Source organism: Camelina sativa, chromosome 15, assembly GCF_030686135.1.
Source record: "Camelina sativa cultivar CO46 ecotype springtype chromosome 15, ASM3068613v1".
Classification (NCBI taxonomy): Eukaryota; Viridiplantae; Streptophyta; class Magnoliopsida; order Brassicales; family Brassicaceae; genus Camelina; species Camelina sativa.
This window is the reverse complement of record NC_141894.1, coordinates 19353302-19377889: the sequence shown is the minus strand read 5'-3', so window position 1 is coordinate 19377889 and position 24588 is coordinate 19353302. Positions and strand designations below refer to the sequence as shown.

At 40.5% G+C, this 24588-nt stretch overlaps 1 protein-coding gene and 1 non-coding gene across 3 annotated transcripts in view; both read left to right on the top strand.

The window, feature by feature from the left end:
* LOC104747193 (glycine-rich protein 3 short isoform) overlaps positions 1-6849 on the top strand; it is a 57161-nt gene extending 50312 nt beyond the window's left edge. Inside the window, exons 2-3 of one of the 2 annotated variants that reach the window (XM_087488990.1) lie at positions 5719-5919; positions 6313-6849. In XM_087488990.1, coding sequence (XP_087345116.1) covers positions 5832-5919; positions 6313-6623 — 399 coding nt within the window. In that variant the 5' untranslated portion in view covers positions 5719-5831 and the 3' untranslated portion in view covers positions 6624-6849. Of the gene's footprint in view, positions 1-5690; positions 5920-6312 lie in introns of those variants that run through there. The other variant, XM_010468780.3, reaches the window with a different exon arrangement.
* A 16166-nt stretch (positions 6850-23015) lies between these two features.
* LOC147926866 (small nucleolar RNA R71) lies at positions 23016-23122 on the top strand. Its single transcript, XR_015583090.1, has one exon. It is a non-coding gene; the product is annotated as a small nucleolar RNA R71 (small nucleolar RNA).
* Positions 23123-24588: the final 1466 nt, after the last annotated feature.

The window sequence follows — 24588 nt, the reverse complement described above, 5'->3', positions numbered from 1 at the left end:
TGCAACACAGAAACATAAACTCACCGTGGAATCACACAGCCGGCTCGAAGAGGATGTTCTAAGACTCCATGCAACACACAATTGACTAACTCACATAATCAATCACGACATGCAATCCCAAACATCACAACAGAAACTTAGTGAACCCAAACCTAGAACCGTAAGCGCTCTGATACCAAAATGAAACGACCGACCTTTTTTTTTTTAATAAATAATAAATAATATATATATATATATATATATATATAAATAACCTACAACTAGTGGTCACATATCCACTAGCCACCTAACCACATTCACAATCAACAGCGGAATAACAAACCAATTAATATCCAATAATAAACCAATAATAATAAAATAATAACCAGTATTAATTCCAATCACAAACTAATGATCCAAACAGCATAAAACAAATAACCAGCAATCCTAAACAATGTTCTAGGACTCAACTCTAGCAACCTAACAGAAGCCAGACAACCAAGCGAACCACTAGAACATCCTCCTCTTCATCGCCTTGATTCCACGATCACACTTTGGCTTTACCTGCACCACAAACACATATTGAGATGCATGAGTATTTGATAAACACTCAGTGAGCCAATCCTCCCATCTACAGGGCTATACACACAAGCAACAATGATTCCAAAGTTCCAAACAAGCATTAAACAAAACACACAAACCAGGAAATCAAACATCGTCTCGCTGGAAGGGAGGTGTCGACCGACACCAGCCAAGTGTCGACCGACACTGACCTTGGTGTCGACCGACACTACCCCACAGCTCAAGAACCAACTCTCTCTTTTGTTTTTCTCTAAAAGCGGCCAAACAACACAAAAACACGACCCTAGGTCGTTTTCCCCCTTTTACAACTCGATTTTAGGGATTTCCTAAACCAACCATGCAAACCGGATGATTAAAATCGAACCAACCAAACCGGCTACAACTAGTGTCGATCGACACCTCATGTGGTGTCGATCGACACCCTCACCAAAATACCAAAAAAATGGTTTGCGGGTGTTACATATGGTTCCCTTTCATTGAACAGTAACTCACCATCATTTATGTTTGCTGGTAAGCTCTTTGGTCAGCTTTCCCGTGAAGATCTCTTAGATCCCATCGTAGTCATATTTATTGGATAATTAAATTCGGTCTCATATCTGGTTCCCTTTCATTGAACAGTAACTCACCATCATCTATGTTCTCTTCCCTCTGGGTTTTTCCAAAAATCTCTTAATCCTTGGGTTTCTTTGGTTTAGTTCTCCTACTTCACCACCAAATTCTAAATCAATTCTGGTTTAATGTCTGGGTCAAGATCCCAAACACCTATTTCAAGTTTTGAATTGTATGTGACATTAATCCTGTCCAAAATCGTTTTCAAATGGTTTGGATTCAAATTTAAAAATTCAAAAAAGGGGTTAAGATCCGCACCACCAATTAGAATCAGATGAACCATTACTATGATTACGTTATTTGTATTACTTATTACATTCTTTAAGGTAATTAAAGAATTCAATTGATGTCTATCCTTCATTTTCTTCTTTACGTTTTCCACCCAATTATATCGTTAATCAAAATAATACCAAACACCTATGATTTCATGGTCATTAACAATTCATTCCAATCCCTGATTACTCTCCCTCAACCATTGCATTAAGTTTTATTTTTAAATAACAACCTTTGACGACACTCACCTTCTCTCTCACACCATGGGTAAAAAAAAAAAACTAGCTCCCTACTGTACCATTGATTCAATCTCCAACGAAACGTACAATACTGGTATCTAAGATTGTTGTTCGGGTCATTCATATTTGGGAAGTTCAAAAATTTGGAAGAAACAATATCTTACTAAGTCTTGAATGTCTCCTTCTAGATGAAAATGTATATTATCTCTATTATTTTTGTTTAAATATTATGATTTTCTGTTTTTATTTATTTTTATTATGAGAAACTCTTCCAGAACCTACCAATGCACATAGTCTTATAGCTTAGTGAAGCTAGCTAAAGTCTTCTCAAGATACAAGAAGGTAGATTCTTAAAAAAATGATTAACTAAATTTTAATCTGAATTCTCACTAAAATCTACTCCATCCAGTTCTTATTAATCCAATTTCTAGGGTAAAAATGTTGCACAAAAAAAAAATTTAGGTTTCTATATATTTTTAACAAGTAATTAATGACAAATTTGTTAACTTCAAAAAAAAAACTGAATATTATTGGTTAAAATTTGTAGAAAGTTGATAATCACAAAAAGGCACAGTGTTTAATATATTTTCTTAATATGTGTGAAAATCCTAAAATATGGATTAATCAGGAATAGAGGGAGTATTATCTAATATATTTAATACAGTCCCACATAATTTTTAAACTACTGTATTGTTTAAAATTTTCAATGATAAATGGAAAGAATGCCATATTTTTTATGATTTGTGCGAACATTTTCATTTTGTTGGATGAAAGGGATTTTGTTTCATATTACAATATTAGCCAGGCTACATTGTGGAGAATCATTATCCATGAAGATGGAGGCATATCAAAAGGCACTTCAAACGTTTGGACTGAGCCAAATAAAATTAATTGTACGAGGTAAAGTGAGTCCTTAAAAAGTGAGCAATGGCAAAAATAGTAGATCAATACTCCATATTTTAAATTTATAATAGTCAAATGTTTATTTAGGAAATCATATATGAAACAAAAATAATTAAAGAGTGATGGAGAGATAACATTTATTTATGATAATATTTAGTATGTTTATTATTTGAAGTTTAGGATTTAGGATTTAAAACAGTGGCCGAGGTAGGATTTTGACTTATGAGGGTCAAAATGTAAAAATCAAAATTTTATAGGGGTCAATATTGATATTGCACAGGGTCAATTTGAAAATTTTAAGAAAAAATTAGTTGATTTTGAAATTTCATCAGGGTCAATTGACCAAGGTGCTTGGTCATTGTCTTCGCCCATTTTAAAAAATTAGTAATTTTGTATATAGATAAGGGTATTATTGAAAATAGATTACAAGAGAGGGTATTTCTTTTAAAATTATTTTTTGTTAAGTATTACTTTTAGATGATGAAAGTAAAATTAATATATAGAACAACATAAAATTATCTATCAAATTAATTATATTATCTAAGGCCTTACAATTTTCTTTTTAGACTACTTATCAGTTATTTTTTCCAAAATAACAAAAATGTACATAAATATAATTTATCTTAATTACTTAACAAACAGACGAAATTAAATTGATTTTGCGGTAAATTAAACAATGGTCCTATTATTATAGTAACATATTGTTTAAATATTTTCAATAATACTGTAGTTAGCACAAATATTAGTAATGTGTACTTTCACTTTTCTCTCTATCTCAAAATGACTCTTCTATGAAGCATCATATAACAAATATATATTAAAATATTATAGTTAAAATTTAATATTATGAAAATTAATTTTCAATACATATATTAACAATTACATTTACATTTCATATACCATTAAATAGAAACTCCATTCTTTAATTCAAATTAATAATGCATACATAACCAACGCATCGCGTGGACTACTTTCTAGTTATTCAATATTCTTGGGATATGTTAGTCTGTTTATGACTTTTATCTACCTTTTAACGTTGAACATATGTTTTATTATTTATCTAATCATTTTTAATTATGAATAATATTGGAAAATGCAATAGTTTTTGCTAAAACTTAGGACATGTAGTATTATTCTTATTTTTGGAGGTTTTTAATATATATATATATATATATATATATATATAGCATAATGCTTCGACCGCCACTTCTCACTGGATCCTATGTAGTATATACACTCCCAATTCATGGGTCCATTTTTTTATTAATGAACCTCACATCCTTTCACTAGGCTCGTGAGCCCATCCATAACCTACGGTAGGTTTGCTACGTCCGGGAGGCTTTAAAGACTTGTTACCGTCCCTACGAATCAGCACATAATATTTCCATGTGTTGTGTCCTCACTCGCACAGTTCTGACAATCACTTCCCGGAAGGTCATCCATCCTGAGACTACTCCAGCTCAAGCACGCTTAACTCTAGAGTTCTCTTAGTACCCTTGACCGAAAAGTTAATTGCACTTTGGTGACACAGATGGCTAAATCGATCCTTCTAAACCTCTCCGCATGTTCCTGAAACAGAGTGTCACAATTCACCCTCACTAACAGATCGCAGCATCCTCGTTACGCACCAAGACCGTCACCTCCTGACGGTGTGATTCCACCCAACTCAACACTCGTCTGGGGTCGACTCTGATACCAAACTGAAACGCCCCGACAGCCACCCTCAGTGGGCACCATGTACACTTTCAATCCATGGGTCCACCTTTCTTAATGAGCCTCATGTTCTCTCACTAAGTCCGTGAGCCCTTCCATATCCGACGGTCGGTTTGCTACGTCTGGGAGGATTTAAAGACTTGTTACCGTGCCTACAAATCACCACATGATCTTTTTCTGTGTTTTATTCTCACTCGCACAGTTCTGACAATTACTTCCCGGAAGGTCACCCATCCTGAGACTATTCCATCACAAGCATGCTTAATACCGGATTCTCAGGACCTTTGACCGAAAAGATAAGTGCATTTTGATAACATAGGTGGCTAAATTAATTCTTTTAAACCTCTTTTCATGTGTCTAATACCGAGATGTCACATATATAGTATTATATTTATTTAATTTTCGTAAAAACCTATATTTTGCATCCTGGAGAATATTTCAGCTCCCTGTCCGTTACTAAACTTAGGCATATACAGTGAGTTATTTCCCAAAAACTAAAACTCCACGATTATCCATATATCCCAAAAATCAGCTCATTTGCCTTAGATAAAATAGGCATAAGGGTCATTGACCCCTATAAATTTGGTAAAATTCATTATATGTGTGGAATTTTAAGAATTATGGTGACCGCAAAGCTAACCAAAACACATAAAAAATACCGAGACGCTAGTCTATTTGGATTCATGTAAAGACTTAAGAACCAATAGTAAGGATGTAAATATCCATGGTTAAGTTAAGAATCTATCAAAATTACTCTTTTATAGATATATTTCTTTCTTTCTTTTCTTTTTTTTAATTTTTAAACAAGATATATTTCTTTCTAAAATTTCAATTTACACGATAAATAATTTGTTTTGACCCCGGTAACTAAATTCTATGGCTCAGCCACTGAATACGTGCATGCATATACTCAATGACCTTTCACAATGCCCATATCATCTACAGATACATCAAGCCTTCTTTACGCTTAGGTGACTTGGATAAATATGATCTCAGTCGATCTAAGTTGAAACTTTTCACTTGCACCATTGTAAAGTCGGTCCTAAGTAGCCCTTCTATGTTCCACTTACTAAGTATTATTGTATATAGGTTTAAAAATCTGTCGACTAAGATTGGATATACGTATCAACAACAGTGGAAGACTTTTCTGTCCAAAGAAAAACAACAATGATGTTCCAATAATCCAATAATGAAGTTCTTGTATGTCTTTATATGTGTGAATGCGCTGGGGTTTAAGAAGTTCATCGATATATCCAAAACACTTGTGGGGTTAACATTTATGGAGTTTCAAAATTATTTACAATGAATCCAACATCTAACCATAAGGGGACCCGACGCAATTAACGAGCATACATACTTAGACTTTTCTACTGTGATCAAGTACTCCCTTTTTTTTTTTGTTGGCTTCCTGATTAGTTAGTTTGACTTTTCTCATATCCTCCTCCTCGTTTTCTATAAATAGAAGCCATGCAGGTAACATTTTATCCATCACTTGTTTTTCCATACTAAGAGAGTTTTAAGCAGTTGAAGAAAATGGCTTCCAAGGCTTTGGTTCTGTTAGGTCTCTTTGCAGTTCTTCTTGTCGTCTCAGAAGTGGCCGCAGCAGCTGAGGCACAGTCCGGTACGTAAAATGATTACATATAGATTTCAGTCTATTTAATATCTTCCTTTGGAGGCTAATTGAACCCGAACTAACGTTACATTTGATGATGTGTCCTATGAATTTTCCCGTTCGAGGTCCTGACTGTTAGCTTGAAGAACAGTAAATTATTTGGAGTCACTATAGCCAAAAACATACAATTTTTAATCCTCACTATGTTTATCAGACCATCTGAAACTATATCTTCAACGTATGTTTAATGCAAATTATATCTTAGAACGTATATTATATAAGTCGTTAAAAAAAGAGAAACTAAAGATTCAAATTTGTATACATATTTTAAAAAAGTTCTAAAGAGAAAAGCTAGTTTAACCGTGCACATGCTAGATTGAAATAATGTGTTGTTTTGGACAGGCACAGTGAAGAATGAGGAAATTGTGCAACCTGATCAGTATGGTGGAGGTTACAACAACGGAGGAGGAGGCTACAATAATGGAGGAGGAGGTTACAACAACGGAGGAGGAGGTTACAACAATGGAGGAGGAGGTTATAACAACGGAGGAGGAGGCTACAACAGAGGAGGAGGCTACAACAGAGGAGGAGGATACAACCGCGGAGGGGGTGGGGGTTACTGCCGCCACGGCTGCTGCTACAGAGGTTACCGTGGCTGCTCAAGGTGTTGCTCGTATGCTGGAGAAGCTGTTCAGACTCAGCCCGGTCACTAAGACAAAATCATCAGTTCCCCACCATGCATAATTGCATTATGTGTGTATCACTTTTAAGTAAACCATGGGCGTTTTTAATGAAGTGCCTCAAGTATTTGAGGCAAGATAGATTAAGACGATAACTATGGGAATAAAGTTTAATAATGTAATAATGCTTGTGTGTTTGACTTGTAATATGTGCTGGTTGCGTATTAAAAATCGTTAATCGTGTGTACTTTTATGTTAATCTCTTTCGGTTTTGTATAACGGCACTGTTACATATACTTTATCTTAGCGTTATTCATACTCTCAGGTTGGGAGACAATAATAATACATATAAACTTTCTGTGGCCAAAGCAATTAATGTTCATAATGTAACTAGTCGTCCACTTGGCACCCGGCTCGCCGCAAACCCCACCAGCGACGAGTATAGTTACAGATTCATCTTATTGATTCATATATCGATAGAGACTTTTCAAACATGAAAATATATATGTTTTTAGTTCTTATAATTATAAAAAGATTAGCTCACCACAAAATTATTAAGTAATTAGAGAATTTAGTGATCCTAAACAAAATTAGTCTGTTTTGTTGTTTTTTTCAAAAACTGAATAATTTGATCTAAAGAAGAATCTTGTGATTTCATAAGAAAGAAAAAAAAAGTGATTAACACAAAATCTAGATTTAGCGTGGTTAAAAGGATATATAGCGATATCTTTGAGAAAAAAAAAGTGAAACCAAACCCACCTCCATAATTAAGGCATTAAGCTGCATAATTACGCACTAGTAATCAAATTAGAAAGAGCTAATTAAAATGGTTCGATAAGAAGATATTGATGATTTTGATATACATGCATGGTGCGCTTGCGCAACTAACTGATTCTAAATTCGTGAAATGAAGTAAACATAGTTTGATAGTAGTCAGTTACATGAACATGGACGTAAACATGAATGTATGTATGAAAGAGATCCTTAAAACGTTATAGCTAGGTAGAGTTATATCATTTTCTACGACCACGCGTACGTTCACGTTTACGATCAAGCTCACGTCAATGTCAATGCCTACGTTCAGGCCACGAAATTGATCAAAATAATGTCATTTTCATTCCAGAAAACGTTGTTGAGCCTCGTCGACTCGATGAATGATCAATGGCTTCTATTTTTGTTTTTTCTTATAAACGCACAACAAAAGTTTTATGCTAATTGATAATACTGCAAAAAGGTAAAATCTTGAAAAGTTTCAAATAAGTGTGAAAATTGAATGATGAAATTAAAAAAAATAATAATAACTAAAAAAAAACTAAAGAATATCATGACCCTTTTTATTCTTTATATTCATATAGCTTAATAGCGTAATGATTGACATAACTACGCTTTATGAGGCTTCAAGATTATAAAAGGCATTTCGTCCTAGCTAGGAACTATTACGGATTAACATTTGAATAGGAGTTAAAACTTAGAATTAGAAGGGCTAAAATCAGAAATCGGTACGACTTGATTTTTTATAATTGCAATTTGTTAGTAAAAAAACACATTAAAGACAGACTAATCTTTGTAACGCTCCGACCGCCACATCAGACTAATCTTTGTAACGCTCCGACCGCCACATCTTAGTGGTTCCACGTCTATTTTCAATTTATGGATCCAATTTTTTTAATGGGTTCACGTCCTTTTACTACGTCCGTGAGTCAATCAATATTCAACGGTCAGTTTGCTACGTCCACGATATTTTCCTGTGTTTTGTCCTCACTCGCACAGTTCCGACAATCACTTCCTGCAAAGTCACACATCCTGAAACAACTCCAGCTCAAACATGCTTAACCCATAGAGTTCTCTCACGATCCTTGACCAAAAAGATAAGTGCACTTTGGTGATACAGGTTGCTAAATTATTCTTTTAAATCTCTCCCCAAACCAGGGTCTCACGATTCACCCCCACTAACTAATCGCAACGTCCTTGTTGTGCATCATAACCATCACTGTAGTGACCCGTATCAAGGGATACGTACCGGACAGAAAAAACGTGTCCAAAAGGACCAGAGAGGACTGGGGAAGAAGGAGAAAGAAAAACTTGGGAAAACGATCGAGTAACTTGGGGAGGAAGTTACCTAGACGCGGGACGAGCAATAGCCGAAGAGTATCCGTGCACCATTGAGTCAACAAAGGGGAAATGACGATAGATGATTAGAATATCGGAGAATCGGTGCAAGAAGTCTAAAGTAAGGAGAAGGTCGAGTTAAAAATAAGGAGATAAGCCGAGAAAAAACAGACTACGGACGAGGGGACCGTACGTCACGAACGAGAAGACGGACTACGGACAAAAGGACCATACGTCACGGATGAAAAGACGGTATACGGACGGAAAGGTCATACGTCACAGACGCAAAAATGGACAACGGACGTGAGGACCATATGTCACGGACGAGAGGACCGAGTAAGGTCGAGAAATCATTTTGTCGCAGACGCGGGAACTGGCTACGGACGGAAGGACCATAAGACGTGGACGAGAGACCGAGAAGGGTCGAGGAACTTGTTGTTGCGGACGACAGAGACGGAGTTGTGTGTTGCAGACAGAAGCTCTGGACGCGGGAAGAAAGAAGGGAAAAGCGGATGAGTTGGCCACCGGCGGGAGGACAAGTGTGAGACGATTAAGTCTCCTCCGCCTAGCGTTTGATATACACGCGCCACATGCAGCCGAGATTTCTCTCAAAATTCTTGAAGAGAAATCAAGAGGATTCTGATCCAAGGAAGAAGAGAGGAGTTCGTTGGAGCTAGGAGGTGAAAGAGGAGGCGAGGTGCTGTCGGATTTGCGGTGTGGTGGAGCTCGACTCAATCAAATATCTGCCAAAATTACTGTGAGTTATGGTTGTGGTTTTGTTTGTGAGTTGTGGCTGTGGTTTTGTTGTGAGTTGCGGTTTTATGTGTCTAGAGAGTACATGAGTTTGGTAGCTCTTGTATCTCTCTTTGTTTGATTGGGTGTTGCATGTTTTTCTTGTTAAATCTACATGTCATTAAGCTAAGATCTAAGAGTAGAATATCATGCATTCATTCATTGTTGCATGTAGTATTGAAAGGGTTTAAAAGATCATGCATGCATAAAGAGAAGGGTGATTTGGGTTCCTTGCAAGGTCAGATCCGAAATGGATGATCATGCATGCATCTTTCTATGAATTTTCAACCGGTTAAGGGAAAAAAATAAAGTGGTGTGAAGAGTTGAAAATGCCAAAAATTTCTTGCATAATATTATGGGATTAAATTTCGTTTGCATGCATGGTAGAAATGGTAGAAAAATTGTTAGCACCACATGAATGTCAAGGAAAAATATTTAAAAAATTAATCTTAATATTTTTTGTGAGTTTGATCGGTTGCATGCATGTGATTTTTGTCTTAAGTGCTTAAATAATTTTATTTCTTGCATCTTAAGAATTTTTGGGTGAATTTCTTGCTTGATTTTTCTTGCATGCATTGCTTGATTCTTGCTTGAAATATTTTGTTGTTTAAGTACTTAATTATTTGTGTCAGTAGACTTAGAATTAGTACTTGTCTAGCTAGTTCTCAGGAGTCATGTTGGACTAGCAATCGACTTCTGTCCCCAAAGAGATGCGATAGTCCGGTGAGCTAACCTTTGCAGTCTCGTGGCAAGGACAATAGGTGCCTAGTGAGCGACTTGCCCGATCAATTGCATAACGATGCAAATGTGTGGTGAACCGATTCATAGCCTTTGTGGTTTCAACACGGTGTGGGAATGAGGAGTTGGGACAGAAGGTCATTGGGCCCTAGGTTGCGTATGTGAGGTGAACTATAGTGTGTGCATGTAAATGTAACATCACTAGTACTTTCACTCCCTTTGAGTTTTGGGAGTTGTGTTGTGATAGCTGATACTAGGGTTTTTGTGTGTCTATCCTAGCAGGTTCAATTAACCTTATGTAGTTGTAGTACTTAAGGTTTCAATCCAAATGGGATGATGCTAGCCACACAAGATGCAACCAAGCAATCACAAGTTAAGCCAATTCAAAAAGAGTGTTTTTCTAACAATCCTAGAATGGTCAAAATACAAAACAGAAACGAATCACAGAATCATAAACAAAAATGTATGACAAGTACCCGAACAAGAATAAGTGAAACCGAAAACGATTCTAAGCATGAACAAACGAAACAGTCTCGAGAATGTAATATCAATCAAAAAGATAAAAGTCCTAAGGATGGGAGTAATTGATGTCGGTGGAGTATCCTAGTCTACAGAGTGTTTAACATACCACAAGCAAACTATCTCTAAACAATGAACATCACAACTTAGCTAATTCAATCTCTTGACAAAAGCTACTCAGACTCAACAACTTCCATACCTAGCTCTTGCTAGAGAAACATGGTCGAGCAGGCATGACAAACAAGTTCATTCACGTCAACAAACATCCTAGACAACTAATCTCTTAGGCTAGGAACGTAAGTCTCTCGCACTAGTTGGTCAGACATTTCATCAAACACCTTTTGGGTGTGGAAATGTCTCGAACCTAGTCCCAATTGATCAGAGAGAAACTGGTATTTCTAACTCTAGTCTAGAAAGGAATCATACAATCAAAGCTTAAACACTCTACATCCTAAGGTCCTCCACCTAATCTATCCCATCCTTAAGAACTAACACACTACTCAGATCCGGAAATCATCACCAAAGATACAAACTCAGAAAACATTGAATCAAGCATAATAAGATAGATAAAAATGAGATGAACAACTTTGTAGAAGGAATCAAATGCAAAATCTGAATAAATCTCAAAGATATCGGAATAAAAGTCTCAGAACGTATTGGTGGCTAGGTTCGGAAACCTTCTGAAAACGAAAATGAGATAAAAGATAAGATGTCTCAGGAAAGACTTAACAAAATGTATATATAGTAGTCTAACATGGAAAGCCCTAAAACTTAAAACGACAAGGTAAAGCGTCGGTTCGGTAATCTCCTGAAGAGTGTGAAACCAAACTTCTTTCTTCCCGAGATGTGTGATCGAGTCTGTGTGCGTTGAATGGAATGCAATGTCATCATGGCTCGGACGGACGGCTGAGGAGCATGGCTCGGACGGACGCTGGGGAGCATGGCTCGGACGGACGCTAGGGAGCATGGCTCGGACGGACGATGGGGAGCATGGCTCGGACGGATGCTGGGGAGCATGGCTCGGACGGATGCTGGAGAGCATGGCTCGGACGGGTGCTGGGGAATATGGCTCGGACAGATGCTGGAGAGCATGGCTCGGACGGATGCTGGGGAGCATGGCTCGATCAAACAAGCTGGAGTGTGTGGCGGGGGAGCATGGCTCGATCAAACAAGCTGGAGTGCGTGGCTGAGGAGCATGGCTCGATCAAACAAGCTGGAGTGCGTGGCGGGGGAGCATGGCTCGATCAAACAAGCTGGAGTGGATGGCGGGGGACCATGTCTCGATCAAACAAGCTGGAATGCGTGGCTGAGGAGCATGGCTCGAGCTTGGTGTATACGCATCCATTAAAACGATGATAACTCTTGATCCACACCTCCTATTTGCTTGAAATAAACGGCGTTGGAAAGATAACTCAATTCCCTACAACTTTAATGAAGACGTCGAAAGCTAAATCCCACTCGAGTGGAACGGCTCGAACGGATAGCTCGGTTTACGCTTCCCGGAAGTGTTGTGAGATTGGTTCGAGAGACGGTTCCGGGAGTGTTGTGCAGCGGATGAGTTGAGCGATGCTCTTCCAACGTCTCCTAAATACCTGGAATACTCCAAAATGCACAATGTATGCAAGGATGATGCATGAACTACCTAAACATGCAAAGTGTATATAAAGGACTAGAAAATGATGCAAACCAATGAGTTATCCTAGCTAAATGCATGATAAAAATAGGCTAAGGAGAGACAAAATATAGACATATCAACTCCCCCAAACTTACTATTTGCTTGCCCTCAAGCAAACAATCAAGAATAGAGTATGGAGAAGAGGTGTGAAGGTGGGGTCTCAGAACCTAAAACATGCTGAATAGAGTAGTTAGAATCAAGGTCCTTGTTTTTAGTTCTATGATGCATGGTGAAGGAACTTAATCTACACATTCAATCCTATCAATCATTTCATTTAACATTCATTAACAGAGAACCGTGAATCAAGCTAAGCAATGTCGTTGAACTCATTTGGCTAGGGTAAAAGGTTAGAGACTTAGATGGTCTCCTTCTCGAGTGGTTTCATCAATACAGAACAAGGTTCTTTCACGAAAAGGAGTTGAGCTTAAGAGAAGGCTAAAGGTTGAAACCAACTGATACATACAAGAGCAGCGTCCTGTCTATCCAAAGAACATTCCAAACCAAAGTTGGTCCTATCTCTACCCTTCATCAGAAACATCATCTCAAACCCATTCTTTCACTCTTTATACTTGGTCTTAGGAGAAGTTCACTTATTATCATTCTAGCGGATTGGGAAATCTTTATTATCAGTAAGGTTCTAAGGAATCTAGACATCTTAAACATTTTACTTTTTTTTTCTTTGTCTAATCTTTTCGTTTTATGCCCAGAACCAATAACTCATTATTTTGCTCAACCCAAATCCTTTACTAGACTTGTAAACCTTGAAAACACATCCCCCTCCTAAAGACTTTCTACCCTTTACTTTCTTTTTACACTTCTCTTTTCTGCACAAATCCATACCCAATACCCAAAATCGAGTTCTCACCTAGTCGTACTAGTCCGGATAACGCAAACTAGATCTACACAGGATCCTACACTTGTCAGTTAGAACCTAACAGTTTGTAACAAGTTCAACTCGGAAAAATGCCTGACACTCAAGAATACAACTGGCTTGAAAGAACGGTTGGTTAAGGGTGCGTGGAACTGTTCCAAAGATGGGAATCAGCTACTTGGATTGACAAGGGTGGTAAAAATGTGAAAGACAATCCAAGTATGTATATGGTATCCATGAGTTCAACTTCAATGCATAACAGGATAATTGTAAGTCAGGATTAGGTTCAGGTAGGCAATGATATCAATTCAAAACATGCATCAATCTTAAATTTTCAAATTTAATCACCAAGCATCAAAGAACAAGGGCCTTGATCCTATCCTATTGAATCCAGCATGCTAAGACTATCCTAATTAATGTGATCCTTAGTTGTTTCTTAAGGCAAATTTTAATAAGAAAAGGGAAGAAGAAACTTTGTTAAGAGAGAAGGAAAATTTTGTTGATTATTGGTTGAACCAATAATATTGCGCCATCTGTCGTCGAAGAGAGAACAACTCGCAAATGAAAGAGGAAGGCCAAAAAAAATTTCCCCCATCAAACTCATTTTACCCCTAAAACCAATGATATTACGCCATCTGTCGTCGAAGAAACGTTTCTCCTTGTCCTAAAATTAGAAACGTCTCCTTCCCTTCTTTCCTTTTGTTTCATTTTTAAATAATTTCTTTAACTAAGAAACAACTAAGGATCACCAATGAGGACAGTCTAACAAGGTTACAATTATCATCAACCCCTATGCTAAATGCAACAACCCTATATGAATAAACCTAAACGCAATCCTAATATGCAACTGCAAACTACATGAACACTCTGTTTTTGTTGAAATTTTCGATTTTTTTTTTTTTAAATTTATTTATATATTTTTTTTTTAATTTAATTTTTTTTTTTGAAGGTTTTTCTATGCAAATAGATGGATGCAAACGCAAGCATGATATGTTACAAAAAAATTGAAATAAGAATCACATAACACAACATTAGATACATTATCTCAAACCCTCTCCCAAACTTAAATTACACAGTCTCCTGTGTAAGAAAAATTTGCAGGAAGATTTAAGAATCACAACAGAAACAATGCATGAATTAAATGGTATGTACAAAGGAAAGGTCGGAGTACCTCAGTAGTCGAAGAAGGAGTCTGTGCTCGCCCAAGGGGGAGCGTGAAATTGACTCTGTCCTGCGCCTTGTTCGGGATCCGCGGGTGTGACATCAGCTGGTTGGTCGACTTGCTGCTCGACCGCTTGCGTGTTCTGATAAGTGTTCGGCTGCTCGTCACACTGCATGTCATCGACTCTGGACTTCCCATGGTCCGATACCAACACAACAACCTCGGTAGGCTGATAATCACCTTGATGTTCAACTTGCTGCCTAATCTCAACCTCATGCTCATCTCGAGCTGCAGAACGACGCGATGATCTATGACTAGAAGAGGCTCTGGAACCTCGCGAACCGCGTCTCTATCTCTCCCTAGATTCGTGTGACGAGTGGTGTGAAGGAGCAGATAAAGGCGGACGCTCCCGAGGCAGATATGAAGATTGACGTGCTGGAGAGGGAATCAGAGAAGGTGTTCGCTCTATGTTCGCGGAAGGGCGTCCTGGCATTGGTTTGGTATCCTCGGGGATAGACCTAGGGACCGCGGTTGTGGAAGTCGAACAGTTAAATTTATGCATGAAGTTCACGACATTCTTGGTGCGACTGCTCAACGCTTTGTCTCTGGCCTTCCCCCATCGCTGAAGCTTGTTGAGTCGATGATGAGCTGCTCGGACCCCCTTGGCCATTCTTGGATCCGAGTACTCCTCGAAGTGGAACTGCTCTGGGCGGTACTCCTCTTGGCGGTATACCTCTGTGTCTTCTTCCATTGGCTCGGCGCGTGCTTCTGCAATGTCTACATGTTCATCTTGAGCTTCAGAATTGTATAAGATATCTGCAGGAGGGATAAACTCGATATGCTCTCCCCCTAAGATTGTATTCAACTCGACGCAAGGGAGGAGTAATCTCGAGGGTCCGGCCGCAGGATGCACAAACTTGTAGAGCAACCTTCCATGCCTCAAACCCCAATCCAAAGTGCGTAGCTGTCGCAGGTTGCTGATGTCTATCCAACGTGGTGGGTGCGACTCAGAGTGTAGGGGAACGCCAGCAGCCTCAAGGAACCAAGTCATTACGTCTCCCATGCACATCACTCCGGGAGTGTTGTTGATGCTTAGTCGCGAGACCCAATTCTTGTATGTCAGCATGTAGTTGATACGGTAGAGCGAGACGGAAGTGTTGGATATGTCACCTTGCAGCGCGGTGCAATCCATGGCAGTGAATGAGAGTCCCTTAAGCGCTAGATCAATCATCTCTAGCTCGCCATTCGTCATGTATCCCTTAATCTCTTTGGCGTAAAATGCATTGTTGTCCGCCTTCTGGAAGTAACGCAACACTGGGCTTTGCACGTTCAGCGCTTTTGTCTTCGATGAAGTGAATGTGGGCGTGCTCCTAATCGTTGCCCAGAGTGCAGATATCTCATCTTGATCAAACTGCGGCGTAGTTCCCGTTCCGCTGGGAAATCCAAACATCTCTTCGACGGTTCTGAAGGTGAGAGTGTAGAACTGGCCGTGAACGCGAAATGTAATGTAGCCCAGACCTCCATCAGACATCATTCCCGGCTCATCCGCATACAGGTGTGTCTCCAGAGTACAGAGGAACTGAATTGTCTCCTCCCTGTATCCGTTTTTGGGTGTGTTCATGATTCTCTCCCGATGTGACCGCCTAAACAGATATTGAACATCTTCGAAAATCCTGAGTTGCTGCTGGAATAGCTCGTAGTATTCCTTGGGAGTTAGTTTCGTCTCAGCGCTCTTCCGTCTGACTGATTTTCTGGGAGCTGGTGCTGAGCGTAACGCAGGTTCCTCCTATTCGTAATCACTCCCGTCCTCCTTTGAGTTTGAAGTTTGTGCCGGTCGCTTCCCGCGACTCTTGCTCTTAGAGAGCGGTTTGTCTTGTCTGCTTGACCCAGCGCCTTGCATAGGCAGCTTAGAAGTAGTAACACGTCCTAGTACCTCACAACCATACTTCTCAGACATCTCGTCCCAAAAATTGTCAGACATTGTAAAGCTGAGACAATTCAAACTCAAATTCAAAGATTAGTAGGTTAGTGACCATGCAATAATACAAATCGAAAAAATCAATGAGAGTGAGTATAGCTCGATCGAGATTTTGCAGTGGCTCTATCACGGTGCTATGCGTGTCGGCTCGAGCGAGATGTCGAGAGTAGCTCGATCAGAACACGGATAGAGCTCAAGATGTTGGCTCAAGCAAGTATTGGGCGGATTGAGCGGTGTCGCCTCGTGGATGGCTTGAACGAATTGTTGGACTACATAGACGTGCTTCTCGAATGAGGAAGTGTGGCGGCTTGTACGGATCTTCTAGGACTCGGCGGAGAGTGGCTCAAGTGAGTTTGGTGGCGAGGTCGAACGGTGACGATGGTGACAATGGCTCGAGAGAAACGGAGATGGTGATAATGGCTCGAGAGAAACGGAGATGGTGACAATAGCTCGAGAGAAACGGAGATGATGACAATGGCTCGAGAGGAACGGAGATGGTGACAATGGCTCGATCGAATGCTTCACGGGAATGGATCGAGCGGGTCTTCTCGGACTCAGCGGTCAGCGGAAATGGCTCGATCAGTTTTTGCGAGATGGCTCGAGCGAAACGGTGGTGAGACGGGTGTGATGTGCCACTTCACCGGTCGAGTGTGGAACTTCGCTGGAGGGTGATGTGGTTTGAGCGGCGACAACGAGTGGAGGTAGTGAGTATGGAACCGCGCCGTGTGTTGCGGATCGAGTGGAGGTAGAACTGAGCGGCTCGAGCGGACGCAGCTAGATCAGAGTGTGGAGCTTTGCCGGAACAGGTGAAGACTTGCGGTGGTGGAGCGCAGTACAGTTCTCTTCGTTGAATCAAGCAAAAGATAGTGAGAGAACTGAGATGATGATGTCGAGCAGAGAGGGTGAAATGTGAGAGTTTGTTTTGTTCGGTGAAAGGAGAGAATAGAGGAGAGATGACATAAATAGAGGGATGGTGAAGATGTCGTACAAGTGGGAGAAGAAAGAGAGGGTATAAGATGAGTGGTGGTGGGATGATGTTGGATGATGGGACACAAAGATGGAGTTGATGTGTTTTGGGAGAGGGAACAAAAGGAAAAGGGGAGTGTTCACGTGATGGAGAGAGTGAGATGATGGGAGAAGCTTTCACGTGGGTGGGTGGGAAAGGAAAAGAGTGGGACCGTCAAAATGTGGAGATTTCTTTCTAGATTTTTTTTATTTTCTGTCCTCATATGACCAACAATATCTCTTTGACTCTGACTCTCTTCTGTAACTTTTCTTCTCTTCTGTAAAACACATCTTTATTCAAACTTTATTCCAATCTCACTCCTTTAACTGCATTTTTTTTTTCTGTTGCTTAGATTCCCTTCTATAGATTCCTGAACACAAGAAAACCAAAAACAAAAATTATAAACACAAGAATCCTAAAAAATATTTACAGTTATACCTTTGGGACTTCCTCCCAAATGAGCTTGTTTAAAGTCACTAGCTTGACTTTTCAGCTTTTTAGGCTTTTGGGGGATCATAGAGGAGCACAGAAAACCCCTCTGGTCGGACTTGGTTAGCTAAATATTTCTTGACTCTCTGACCATTTACAGTGAATTCACTACCATCTTTGTTCAGAAGAGTGATGGCTCCGAATGGTAGAACTTCCTTGATGTCAAAAGGTCCAGACCACCTAGACTTAAGCTTTCCAGGAAATAACTTAAGTTTGGTGTTCAAAAGCAAAACTGATCCCCAGCCTTGAGCTCCTTGACAACAATTTTCTTGTCATGAAAATTATTGGTCCTTTCTTTGTAAATCTTTGAGCTCTCATAGGCATCAAGTCTGATTTCTTCCAACTCATGTAGATCAAGAGTCCTCTTAGTCTGAGCTGTGTCAATATCCAAGTTCAGCAACTTGATAGTCCAAAGTGCCTTATACTCAACCTCTACAGGAAGATGACATGTTTTACCATAGATCAACTGAAAAGGTGTTCATCCTATTGGCGTCTTGAACGCTATTCTGTATGCCCAGAGAGTCTCGTCCAACTTGACAAACCAATCTTTCTTCAAAACTCCAACAATCCTTGACAAGATGCCCTTGATCTGCTTGTTCAAAACTTCAACCTGTCCGCTGGTCTGAGGGTGATACGCAGTAGACACCTTGTGCTTGACCCCATACTTTCTCAGCATGCTCTCAAAAACTTTGTTGACGAAGTGAGTTCCACCATCACTGATCACCGCTCTGGGTATCCCATACCTTGGAAAGATTATACTTTTAAACAGCTTCAGAACAACCTTGTGATCATTGGTAGGGGTGGTTATGGCTTCGACCCACTTAGAAACGTAATCAACTGCCACCAAAATATAGGCATTCCCATTAGATGGGGGGTTGAATGGCCCCATGAAGTCTATCCCCCAAACGTCAAATATCTCCACTTCCAGGATCAGATTTTGGGGCATCTCGTTTCTCCTTGTGATGTTGCCCATCATCTGACAAGCGTCACACTTGGTGATGAAGTTGTGAGCGTCTTTGAACAAGGTTGGCCACCAGAGACCTGCTTGAAGAACTTTCTGAGCTGTCTTGAATGTGGCGAAGTGACCTCCATAGGTGGAACCGTGACAGTGCATGCTCAAGCACCACCTGCACTTCCCTTTCTGCTATGCATCTTCTGAACAGACCGTCAAAACCTCTCTTGTACATATAGGGTTCATCCCAGAAGTAGTGGTTGACCTCTCTGAATAGCTTCTTCTTCCTGTAGAGATCCATGTCATCAGGAACTTCTCCACATACCTTGTAATTCGCAACATCTGCATACCAGGGTGCAGTCTCAGAAGTGATTGCCATGCATCTGATTCTGAGGTTCTCAACCCCTGTGTCATGCATCCGCTCACAAACCTAGGCGACCAGAAGTTGTTCCTCAGGCATTGAATCATCTATGGGAACAGCATCTTCAATCCTCATTCTAGACAAATGATCTGCAACTCCGTTTTCTATGCCTTGTCAACTATCTCCATGTCAAACTCCTGAAGTAGCAGAATCCATCTCAACAGTCTCGGCTTGGTATCCTTCTTCGAATATATGTGTCTCGGAGCGGCATGATCGGTATACACAATGACCTTAGAACCCACAAGATAACTCCTGAATTTTTCGAATGCAAACACAGCTGCTAGGAGTTCCTTCTCTGTGGTAGCATATCTTCCATGAGTCTTGTCTAAGTTGCGACTCGCGTAGTAGATGACATGAAGCTTCTTGTCAATACGCTGTCCCAGAACAGCTCCAACTGCAAAGTCTGAAGCGTCACACATAATCTCAAACGGATGATCCCAATTCGGAGCTTGAACTATGGGTGCTGAAACCAAGGCCTCCTTGATCTTGCTGAAAGCTTCCAAACATGCTGCATCAAATTCGAACTCAACCTCCTTGCACAGCAACCTTGTCAAAGGTCTTGCAGTTTTTGAGAAGTCTTGATGAATCTCCTGTAAAACCCAGCATGTCCCAGAAAACTTCTGATGTCCTTTGTTGTCTTAGGCGGTTGAAGCTGAACCATGACCTCAATCTTAGCTTTGTCAACCTCAATTCCTTTCTCAAAAATCTTGTGTCCCAGAACGATCCCTTCTTCAACCATGAAGTGGCATTTTTCCCAGTTCAGCACTAGGTTCGTCTCTTCACATCACGTCAATACCCTGCACAGATTCAACAAACAGGAGGAGAAAGTGGAACCATATACAGAGAAGTCGTCCATAAACACTTCCACTGCCTCCTCAATTAAATCCAAGAAAATTGAAGTCATGCACCTCTGAAAGGTAGCAGGAGCATTGCACACACCAAATGGCATGCGTCTGTAGGCAAAAGTGCCATAGGGACAAGTAAAGGTTGTCTTTTCCTGATCATTTGGGTGGATAGGGATTTGGAAGAATCCACTATACCCATCAAGGAAACAATAATAAGGATGACTAGCTAGTCTTTCCAACATTTGATCAATGAAAGGTAGAGGAAAATGGTCCTTCCTAGAAACAACATTCAACTTCCTATAATCAATGCACATCCTATGTCCTGTGATGGTCCTAGTTGGGATTAGCTCATTTTTTTCATTTTTGATGACACGGATTCCTCCTTTTTTAGGTACACAGTGCACTGGAGATACCCAAGTACTATCAGAGATAGGATAGATAACTCCAGCATCAAGTAGTTTTAGGATTTCTTTTTTAACTACCTCTTTCAGATTAGGGTTCAATCTTCTTTGGGGTTCAATACTAGCATAAGACTCATTTTCAAGATTGATCCTATGTGTGCAAAGACTAGGTGAGATTCCTTTGATATCATCTAAAGAATAACCTATAGCCTTTCTAAACTTTTTTAGCTCAGTTACTAGCAACCCCAATTCATCATCACTCAACCTAGCATTCACTATGACAGGATAAGTAGAATTGGTTCCCAGAAAAACGTACCTGAGCCCGGAAGGGAGAGTTTTGAGTTTTACCTTCGGAGCTTTCAGTTCCGACCAGTCGTCAGCATAGGCGTCAGGAGCGGTCACGGTCGAGCGTGGTCCGAACGGTGTCTCGAGTGGTGACTCGAGTCGGGTCTTGACGTCGGTCGAGTGGGAGGTTTCACGTTCTGAATTCTCTGTCTCAACTACACATGCCTCTTCTGCGTCAGACAACTGCTCGAACTCCTCTGGTTCGTCTGTTTCTCTGTGGGAGTCTAGCATATTCTTGTAACAAGTGGTCTCCCCATGCGGGAACCCTTCTTCTCCATCCTTGGTTAGAGCAGTTTTGAGATGATCCTCCTCAGCTAATTCCTCCAACAGCTCATCAGCCAACTTATCCATCTCTTCGATGTAGAAGACTTGTCCTTCTATTGTTGGCTTCTTCAAAGTATCTTTGATGTCGAACTTCATAATGAAGTCGTCGCCCAGATTGAGATCAATCTTGCCATTTCTGACATCAATGATGGCTCCAGCTGTCGCCAGGAACGGTCTTCCCAGGATCAGAGGATCTTTTGGTTCTTCGTCCATCTTCAGAACCACAAAGTCGGTTGGCACTTCCACGTCTTTGATCCTGACAGGTAAGTCCTCTAAGATACCATGTGGAAGTCTCACTGATCTATCTGCAAGGATGAGGGAGATGTCGCAACCTTTAAATCTTGTGAACCCCAACCTCTTAGCCACAGAGAATGGCATCAGATTAACTGAAGCGCCAAGATCACATAAACACCTATCAAAAGACATAGGTCCAAGGGAGCAAGGTAGAGTGAATGATCCCGGATCTTTGAGCTTCTTGGGTACAATCTTCTTCTGGATGATTGCACTGCACTCAAGACTTAGTACCACCATGCCTTAAACTTCTTTTGATCTCTCCATCATTAAATCCTTGAGGAATTTCTGGTAGTGAGGAACAAGTGTGAATGCATCCAGTAATGGCATTCTCAACTCAATCTCCTTAACTTGTTTTTCGAACAAGGCTTTGTACTTCTCAGTAAGCTGCTTCTTGAACCTTACTTGAAATGGTAGAGGAGGCTTGTACGGTGGAGGGATGAATCTTGCGGGTTTTTCATCAGGAACAACAGGTTCCTTAACAGCTTTAGGTTCGGACTGCTGCACTGGCTCGATTGGATCTTTGACTGCTTCGACTGGGTTCTCCATCTAAACGTCATCCTGAACAAAACCCACCCCATCTAAGTCCTCACTGTCCGCAGTGACGTCTGGGACGCCTTGCCTGGGAGGCAATATTTTTCCACTTCTCAGCGTAATTGCATTTGCAAACTCCTTGGGGTTCTGAACAGCTTTCCCTGGGAATTGACCAGACTTTGGTGCAGAAGTAGAAGCAGATTGGCCTTTCATATACCTTATCTTCAAATTCAGAGCTTCAAATTTGACGTTCAGATCATTGTAGGAACATTCCATCCTATGACTAAGGTCAGACTTCTTTGCAGTATCCATGGATCCGCTAGCTTGGCCCTGAAGAAGTTGTTGCATCATCTGCTTCATTTCTTGATCTGGGGCTGGAGTAGGCTGAACTGGTTGAGGGCGGAATACTGGCGGAGGTCATGAGGGAGCTTGGTAACTCTGCTGGAACTGTTGTTTTGGAGTGAATCATGGATTGTAAGGCACAAAAGGTTTTTGTTGACCTTGCTGTTGTTGTTGAGGCGGGTATACCTGATCTTGTGGATTAGCAACATTGGTACTTTGGTAAGACAAATTGGGGTTCGTCTTGTAGGGGTTGTAACCTTTGTTGTATCTACCCTGATTCTGAACATAGCTGATCTCCTCAGTCTGCTCTCTCTCTCCATCTGGAACTTGGAAAGGGTCATCCTCAGATACAAAGTGGACGCTCCTCTGCTGGCTTAGCAAGATACGGTCAAGCTTCTCATTGACATTCTTGAGGTCTTTCTTGTACTTCTCCTCAGATCCAGCGTCGCCGCGAACTGTGCGGTCATAGTCCTCATTGTAGTTGCCGTCAGACTGAGCAAGATTCTCCACCAGTTGCCATCCTTCCTTAACGTCTTTGTTCAGGAAATTACCATTAGAAGCAGTGTCAAGCAGCATACGTATCTTTGGTAGTACACCACGGTAGAGAGTGCTCAGCAGTGACTCGTTGCTGAAACCATGGTGTGGACACTGGCTATGGTAACCCTTGAAACGCTCCCATGATTCACAGAATGATTCTTAGCTCTTCTGAGTGAAGCTAGAAATCTCATTCCTGAGACGTGCTGTTCTGGAGTTGGAGAAAAACTTGGCCAAGAATGCTTTCTTGCAACCATCCCAGGTGGTGACTGATCCCTTGGAAAGGTTTTTCTCCCATTGATGAGCCTTGTCTCCCAGGGAGAATGGGAAAAGGCGCAACTTGTAACCGTCCTCACTCACGCCGTTGGTCTTGGTAAGACTGCACAGACGGTCGAACTCGTCCAAGTGGTCAAGTGGATCCTCCATAGGCAACCCGTGGAAATTATTGCCTTGGATCATGGAGATCAGACCACTTTTGATTTCGAAGTTGTTGTTCTGCATGGCGGGAGGGACAATTTTAGCACCAATGTTTCGCGGTCCCGGATGTGGTTCATTCTGTTGTTCCATAGTGACTGGTACGGGATGATCGTTGGAACTACGAGCTTGACGTGGGCGTTGCAACCAATTAATTTCGTCGATAACAGGAAGGAGATTCTGATGCCCTCTTGATCTAGTGTGCATGCAAGGTTGCAATCAACAGGTGCCTGAGGTGCAAGACAAACAAGCAGACAACCAAAACAAGTCAGTACCCAGAATGATAAGTGTAACAGAACTTAATCTTGCAAAACTTGAAATCTTAAATGTAGCAAAACGAATCCCAAATGGCAACGGCGCCAAATTGATAATAGGGTTTTTGTGTGTCTATCCTAGCAGGTTCAATTAACCTAATGTAGTTGTAGTACTTAAGGTGTCAATCCAAATGGGATGACGCTAGTCACTCAAGATGCAATCAAGCAATCACAAGTTAAGCCAATTCAAAAAGAGTGTTTTTTTAACAATCCTAGAATGGTCAAAATACAAAACGGAAACGAATCACAGAATCATAAACGAAAATGTATGAAAAGTACCGAACAAGAATAAGTGAAACCAAAAATGATTCTAAACATGAACAAACGAAACAGTCTCGGGAATGTAATATCAATCAAAAAGATAAAAGTCCTAAGGATGGGAGTAATTGATGTCGGTGGAGTATCCTAGTCTATAAAGTGTTTAACATACCACAAGCAAACTATCCCTAAACAATGAACATCACAACTTAGCTAATTCAATCTCTTGACAAAGGCTACTTCGACTCAACAACTTCCATACCTAGCTCTCGCTAGAGAAACATGGTCGAGCAGGCATGACAAACAAGTTCATTCACGTCAACAAGCATCCTAGACAACTAATCTCTTAGGCTAGGAACGTAAGTCTCTGGCACTAGTTGGTCAGACATTTCATCAAACACCTTTTGAGTGTGGAAATGTCTCGAACCTAGTCCCAATTGATCAGAGAGAAACTAGTATTTCTAACTCTTGTCCAGAAGGGAATCATACAATCAAAGCTTAAACACTCTACATCCTAAGGTCCTCCACCTAATCTATCCCATCCTCAACAACTAACACACTACTCAGATCCGGAAATCATCACCAAAGATACAAACTCAGAAAACATTGAATCAAGCATAATAA